This window comes from Macrosteles quadrilineatus, unplaced genomic scaffold (assembly GCF_028750875.1).
Source record: "Macrosteles quadrilineatus isolate MER2022 unplaced genomic scaffold, UCM_ALF_1.0 Scaffold_2__2_contigs__length_208266976, whole genome shotgun sequence".
In the NCBI taxonomy this organism is placed as follows: Eukaryota; Metazoa; Arthropoda; class Insecta; order Hemiptera; family Cicadellidae; genus Macrosteles; species Macrosteles quadrilineatus.
In genome coordinates, this window is record NW_026542595.1 from 23804338 (window position 1) to 23812580 (window position 8243).

The 8243-nt window shown below is 34.2% G+C and overlaps 1 protein-coding gene across 1 annotated transcript in view; it reads left to right on the forward strand.

Moving 5' to 3' along the window:
- LOC128983890 (beta-centractin) overlaps positions 1–7695 on the forward strand; it is a 43004-nt gene extending 35309 nt beyond the window's left edge. Inside the window, exon 8 of the mRNA XM_054403144.1 lies at positions 3660–7695. Coding sequence (XP_054259119.1) covers positions 3660–3803 — 144 coding nt within the window. The 3' untranslated portion in view covers positions 3804–7695. The remainder of the gene's footprint in view (positions 1–3659) is intronic.
- Positions 7696–8243: the final 548 nt, after the last annotated feature.

Here is an 8243-nt window from a genome sequence, read left to right on the forward strand (position 1 = left end):
GTTCCGCTAGCTCCGCCTTCCGATTGTCTATTGCAAGTATATTATCAATGGATTAGTTATTAATGGTAGCGCAATAAAAGAATGAATGAAGTAATATTTTTATTTCTCCTAATACTACATTATAACGTGTAAATAAACCACATACTTAAAATTCATAAAACTACACCAAAATTATTAAAACTAAAAGGAAAAGGGCATTTCTGTTTTAGGCTACCGTATTTAATTATGAAGACATTAATTCGTGCAGTGTGCACCGTGTACGTGTAAACTTGTTGGTTGGATTGTAGTAAATAGTTAACCTGTCTTCAAAATGCATTCAATGCTGTGCTGTTGGCTGTAATAATCCTTATATATAATACGTGAAGGCGATTTCTACAAAACACTACTCCTCCATTAATAATGGACGGATTTTTACAAACGACGTGTCAAAATAAATTATTTGTTGTGTAGACGCCCCCTTTCACCAATTCATGTAATAAAAATCCTCGGGCTTTGCACCACAGGCCATCAAAGTTGGAGTTTCTCCCATAAGATTAACATGGGGGAATCTAAATATTTAATTGGAAACTTTGTCCCCACTAATTTGAAACAACGGCTGGGCGTAGAAACTTGGTAGGGGTGTCCAAAGAAAGGTCTTGGTCTGTAGATGAGTTATCAAAAGATAAACTAAGCAAAAGCCCTTAGGACTCTGCCCCTAGAAGCCTTTAAAGATCCCTCCACAGAGTTGTTTACATTTTGGCAATGAGGATAATACTTTTTAATGAAACAGCTGTTCATTTTTCAATTGTATTTCAAACCACACATATTTATTGGGAGTTACTTAATTCTACCAAATAAGTATTTGCAATGTTATTTTCAGATTTTAAAATAGTTTTTCTTCTCTATCATGTCATGTTTTGCAATATAACGTTCCATCACGAAATCAGTGGAAAATCCTTTTATCACAGCAATTCTTAAATTATTTCTTATTGAACTATCTTATATCTATTGTACGGGTTGGTGTCTGCCCTTTTCACCACTTTTTCCTACATTTTATCCTATTATTCTACACATATCAAATATTTATGTAGAAATATCTGATCTTATCGTGTCTAATAAAATCCAAACATAGAAACCTTGCCTGAAATGGTACCCATCTTGACAAATTATTTGCACCTGCCTATATTACGGACTTTGGCGCACTGGTTTGGTAACATTATTGAAAAAAACACAACATTTTGGCTGTAAAATATGGTAGAAAGAGAAAATATTATTTTTGCAGCTACTGTCATCACAGAAATGTCATATTCCTTTTAAACTAGATGACATAATCCTTTATAAGATACGTTGATTAACAATATGTAAACGTCAATATATGTAACAGCCAATTTACAGTATTTCTGCTTTTTGGAAATGTCCCATTGCTATGTCATTTGCATTATTTGTTGCCAATGAAGCCGCCAAGACCATACGAACTAGGAGGCCCCTAACAGTTCAAGAATAAAAGCCAACTTCACTTTAAGTATTCCACTACACATAACATTCCGTAGAGAGATTATATTGACAGCTTTACGTTATTGATAAGGCTGAGACAACTAACTGACATCCCCCATGTCAAGGAATTCCAGCTTTAACAGTAACCCCACAATCAATTTCTCAAAACTATGCTAGAGGGTTCACATAAGTACTCATGAACTGACGCGTCGTGACTAAGGAAAAATCAAACTTACACTGTAACGGATATACCTCACCTCACCTTCCTTTGAAATTAGAATATGTCTTCCCAAAAAATATTTTCTTTTCAAATGGAATCATATTACACTGATGAAATCACGGAAGTGTTTAACTACAAAAGATCCACTAATACGATTTTAATACTATTTAAAGGTTCTCCCAAAGGAAGAGATACCATATAACATACTAATAATAACTCCGATGACGTACAGTATAGGAAATATTTTAATCATTGAATGATCAACCAAATTTGGCAACTAACGCAATTAATATCATTATTGTTTTTACACTAATTACTCTTTAAACACAATGCTAAATGCTTAAAATATGTATATTTCACCCAATTTATTGCAGTTAGATGAATTGACGTGAGCCTTGAAAGTAACCGTCGATTTCGACGGGTTTCACCTAGTATTACTTATTACGGGAAAATATAAGGAACACAGGAAGAGCTTTCAGTTATAACTTCTGTAGTGGTTGGGAATGTGTGTATATTAAAGCAATGTTTCATACAAAAGTAATATTCTTTAGGATAACTAAAAGGCATATCAACTTGCTTGAAATAATTCTGTTGGCATAAAAACTGAGATTTGGTCGCTCTGTTCAACCCAAAGTTTTTACAAAACTAAGCATGATAGAAAGAAAAGTTAAATACAAACAGTAAAGTATATTTAATTGTCTACAACTTTCTCACAGACGAAACTTCTCTGACCAACAAACAACAATTTTAGTAGGCGACCAACTTTTTCACTTTACTTTTCCAAACTTTTTCTAATGTGTTAATTTTAAAAATATTTATAAATACTACCAAATGAAATTTTAATTTTCAAAACCATACCATTGGCATGAAGAGTTTATTCCCTAGCTCTGTACCAAATTTCAAAATTTTATCTCAATTGTAAGAGTGTAAAAATGCAGTATATTTAAACCGCGACCACTAGTTCCGTACTACCATAATGGTGAAATGGTTGGGAGTTACTGCTCAGTGCGACGTTGCCAATTCTCGCTGGCCGCGTCCTGTAGTTAAAGGAGGCCAAGCTAGCGGCCATCTTGGATAATTTTAAACAGCTGCTGAAGAGTTATTTATCATCCAAAAATAGTTTTTCAAAAATAGAAGTGATTATAATGTAAATATCTAGTATACTATGAGATTAGAAATGTTTTTGTTGTCTTGAATGTATTTCCAAGGGAGTCCATGGAAGCCAACGGCCATCTTGGATTTGCCTACCATAAGAGCAATGTTAATTTAGCTATTTTTAAACAGCCGCTGAAGAGTTATTTACCACCTCAAAATATTTTTTCAAATACCAAAGTGATTGTAATTTAAATATCTAGTATACTGTGAGATTAGAATTTTGCTTTGTAGTTTTTTTATTGTTTTATGAGTTAGAACGTCTAGGCTCCAAGGACTCTTAACGAATTTTGCTAAATTCTTGACTTGGAAAGAGACGAGTATCTAAGTTAAGTCCTGGATCTATAGATCCTTCACTCTGAAAGTCAAATTTTTAACTTCAGAGTCTAAACAGCCAAATAAACTCCAGAGTATGAGTTCTGGACTTTGCTAACGCCCTGACTCGGAAAGTCATTTTGTGGACTCAAGTCTAGAAATTAGCTAAATCCCGAGCTCGGAAACCTACCCTGAAAGTGTTTAAGACGGCATTTCGTTAAGGCCAGAACCAAGTAACTTCTTTAAAATAACTTGCAATGATAGGGTACAATTGCATTGTAAAGTGGTGTTTAAACAATTATGATATAAGCCTGAAATAAGTTTTTTTTTAAAGGTAGTAAGAAAGTAACTTTGGGGCGGAAAATTTATTGGGCCTAGGGGTGCCAAAATGCTAAATCCAGCCCTGGCATTAATTTATCTTCTTCTTTAAAGTATTTTTAAATTTAATGCTGCCAGATTGTTCCAACATATTTTACCTTGGATCATTGATCTATTTCAGATATCAGCTCCTCAGGAAAGACTTTATTCTACATGGATTGGAGGTTCCATTCTTGCCTCTCTGGACACATTCAAGAGGATGTGGGTCTCCAAGAGAGAGTTTGATGAAGAAGGTCGCCGAGCTATTCATCGGAAAACCTTCTGAACATTCTTGATCAATACGCTTGTAAATGCACTAAAAAATTTGGTTAAAATATCAAAGCCACAAATGTTTTGCTTATAAGATACGAAGCTTATTTATTTTATTTATATATTATTGTTGATTATTATTTATACACCAGTCTAACCGTTATAAAAATTTTAACTCGTCTTGATTTACTAATAATTAATGTCATCCTTGTTAATGGAAATAAATAATCACAGTTTAAAGTCATGTTCATGCTCCCATCTGTGTTAAAATGTGTACACTCATGCTTACTGCCAGCATGTATAGTAACTATAACAGAGTGTTTGCTCAAGCAACAAGCTTACTGTCATCAGGTTGCTAGCATCAGCAGCAAATGTGTGAATATGTTTTCAGCTGCAGTCTTGTGCGTTTACTATACTTGTGGCCAGCTGAGGATTAGGTGTCTGTTTGAACATTTCACACTAAAAAATCTGCGTCATTTTTATTTCTGTCTTCCATGATTAGTTTGCAGGTGTTTGAAATATTTTAGTTGTTTTCATTGTTTCAATACATTTTAACCGTAATGTTTTGTACATCAAGAGCCAATGACCAAACAAGTGACACCATCTTCATTCATAAAAAAACTTTCATGCCAAACCAAACCAGTTTGCTGAAATTCTTTCTGAAATAATCAGTCCTGTTTAGTTTAGCACATACTATACAGTGTAACTCCCCAAAAACCTGAATTTGGTTCTTGATAGTTCTGACAGTTATTGCCAAAACTTCAAGTACCATATTACGAGGGTTGTTCCAAAAGTAAGTTACACTCTTTTAAAAAGGTAATAAAAAACTCCAGAAAAACTTTGTAAAGGATATATTTTTAAAGATATACTCAAAACCTATTTTTCTACATAGTTGCCTTGCATTTTTGGTACCTTGGCAAAAGTTTTTTTAAACCAGCTTCATACCAATCTGCCGCCATACTGTTTAGCCAACTTTCAACTTCTTGCTTTAGATCTTCGTTGTTTGCAGAGCGTTTTCCCCCAAGGTGTTGCTTCAGCTGTGGAAAGAGATGATAGTCGCTTGGTGCGAGGTCAGGGGAATAAGGCGGATGTCCAAAAACATCCCACCGAAACTCTTCAAGCAGGTCTTGTGTTTGTCTGGCAGAATGTGGGCGAGCGTTGTCGTGGAACAAAAAAACTTTTTTTGTCAACTTCCTTATTCTTTTGTTCTGTATTGCCCTTCGTAGGTTTTTTAACACCTCACAATAACATTCTGCGGTAATCGTGGTCCCATGAGGCAGGTAGTCAATCAGTAACACGCCCTTTGAATCCCTAAAGACGGTTGCCATAACTTTTCCTGCAGATTGCACGACTTTTGCTTTTTTTGGTGCAGCCTCATCTTTTGCTTTCCACACCATACTCTGTTTTTTTTTTTTTGTTTCGGGAGTCCAATGATGAATCCATGTTTCATCTCCGGTCACTATTCGGTCAAATAAACCATCCCCTTCATCATCGAAAAATTGCTGAAATTGCAATGCTGCATCAACTCTCTGCTCCTTGTGTTGTTCTGTGAGCAAGCGTGGAACCCATCTTGCACAGACTTTTGAGAGGCTTAGATCTTCAGTAATTATTTGATGAAGTGAAGTACGGCTTATTTCAACATTTGGAGGCAGTTCAGTAAGGATGTCATCAAGTGTAAGGCGGCGATCAGTGACAATGACCCTTCAGACGTCTTCGGCAATGCTCGCAACTCGGGAAGTTGAAGGTCGGCTACTTCTTTGTTCATCATGTGTCGTTGTCCGTCCATCAATGAATGATTGGCGCCAACGATGAACCATAGGCCTAGACATAACGTCATCACCGTACACACTACAAAGTTCGCGATGAATCTCAGTCGCATTTTTACTTTTAGTGGTCAAAAAACGAATGACAGCACGTACTTAACAATCGGCGGCAGGAACCAGTGGTAACTCCATGACGGCTAGCGCCTGACTGGTGTAGCGAGCCACGCCCAGCCTTGGGCACGTTGCAGTGCTGCCACAACACCCAGACGCTAATTCCCTGCTACTCCCAGACTTCTCCCTCATACCGCACGGATTTTATAGAAAAGTGTAACTTACTTTTGGAACGACCCTCGTATGTCAGTAAGTTTTACTTCTCTATTGTAAAACATTTTTAAAGGAATCATCCACTGTTTGAAGCTATCCATTGGTATAGTATGTTTATTGTTTGAACATGTTGTCACTTATTTTTATAGAAGCTTTAATTCAAAATACTAACTTAGGTGAGTTAAGAGTTAACAATTTTCAACCAATACTTGGAGAATTTTAGATAATTTTCTATGGCATCTGTTTGCTCGGATTTTGTGTTATCTAGATCATCCATTCCATTATTTAGTTAGACCTGATAGTGTATAAATTTTAGGAAATAATGAATTTGAATTGTTTTAGTGTAAAACTTTTGTCTATGTTCTTGTTATAACAGTTTTAAATAATATGTGATCTTTTATTTGAGAAAATAAAACCTGCTTATTGAGTTTGTTGATATTTTGTGCTTGTGTTGATTAATCATATTAATTTTAAAATGTTCTTTAAACAAGTGTAGGCATACTTTAAAATACTACATTACATAGTATGAACATTGGAATGTGTGATGTGAAGTTATACAGGGTGAAGCAGACCACCCGTTCACATATGTACTTTTACGGGAGTACGTTTTCACCTAGAAAAGTGAAATAAAATTATTCCCCCATAAATCACATATGAAGAATCCATTTTAAATAATTAGAAAATTATCTAAGCATAGGGTGTTCCAGAAATGAAGGTCACAGGTTCGAATCTCAAAATTTCCTTATGTTAACATATATCATACTGTAAATTTTTAGAAAGGTCTTGCTTAGAGAAACATTTTGGTGGAAACAGAACTTAATTATCTGAATTCATTTAAAAATGGTGGCCACTTTTGTGAATTTTTTACGTATTTGATGTAATACCCTGTTTTTTGAAATCGCTAAAAAATTTTCCATTCTGTTGAAAATACGTAATCCTGGTAAACCCAGCTTTACAATAATGTGTCAATTGTAAATAATCCCAAATAAAATGCATGTTATTTGCATTACCAAACAATACCATATTTTTTTTTTTTGGGGGGGGCTTATGAAAGTGTTTCATAAACTGTACAATCCAACTGTAGTTAGATATTAAACTAGAGGAAATTTAAAAAAACGCTAAAAAGGCAAAGCCCTAGGACAGGACCTTTTTGGTTATCATTCGTGACTCCGCAAAATCATAAGCTTTACGACACTTCAATTGTAAAAATTGTTTGAGTGGGATGGCTGATGTGACGTGAAAAAGCACTGAAAAAGGGATGTAACAGAAAAAAACTCTTATTGTATTAAATATAAGGTAAATTAAAACATTCAGTATAAATATGAGAGTTTTCTACAAACAAGTTTCTCTTGCATAGAACTAAAAAACGATTCCATTGTGTAGCTCATGACCTCAGACCAGTTATGAAATGGTCTAAAGTGGTTTGGGTGTTCCTCAAGTAATGTTTTTAATTTTTTAAATGTATGAGCTTGTTTGTGTTGTCCTTACAATATATTAACCTTATTCGAAATATTTTTCATCTCTACATGATTGAAAATCCTCATCAGTCATCTTGTTTACATTAAATATATATCTTAGTTAGCTGACAATGTTAAAATCGTTTGCTGAGGTATGATTTTATCAATTGTTGTGTTTTTTTGTTTGAAATGCGTTTTATTCTTGATTGTATGGATTTCTGAAACTGTAAAAACCTCACAATTGCACAGTCTTAATGTTTGTTTAGTTATTAATTATTTATGATTATGGATTTATATTGGTTGTGTACATAAGTATAAGATTATGGAAAAAATAGAATTTTGTATTTAAAATAATGTAACATTATTTATTAGTAGTTTTCTTTCTCCACAATCACCCTAACTTTGGTTCTCTTATACATTATTGGACAAGCGTGGCTGTGATTTGTACAGGACATAATACAATATACTCACTAGGCTGCGACCTAGTGAGAAGGCAGCTAGCCTAAGGATTATATTGTGAGGGCATTTCAAGCAGAACGTGTCACAACACGCACTATTGTTCAAACGTTCCTCTAAATTATAAAAAACTATGATATTTAAAATTTTAAACTTATAAAAAAGAACTTAATGGGATGAAACTTAAATCGCATGAGTTATAAAACCATACTGTTTAAAATATTTTAGTTTATGCAGTTAAGGAGTTGCATCACAAGAATAGGAAGAAGACGGATAAGGGGTTTTCGGGTTGTAAACAAAACTTACAGAGAGAAAAATGTAGTTAACAACTAAAAGTTTGTTATGCATTATTTTATTTGACTTTGGGTTTAAATCTAATAATCAACAAGCCTAAATTTTAATTCAATCAATTTAATTGACTCATTTACATAGTAAGCTTGCCGCCAATTACCTGTT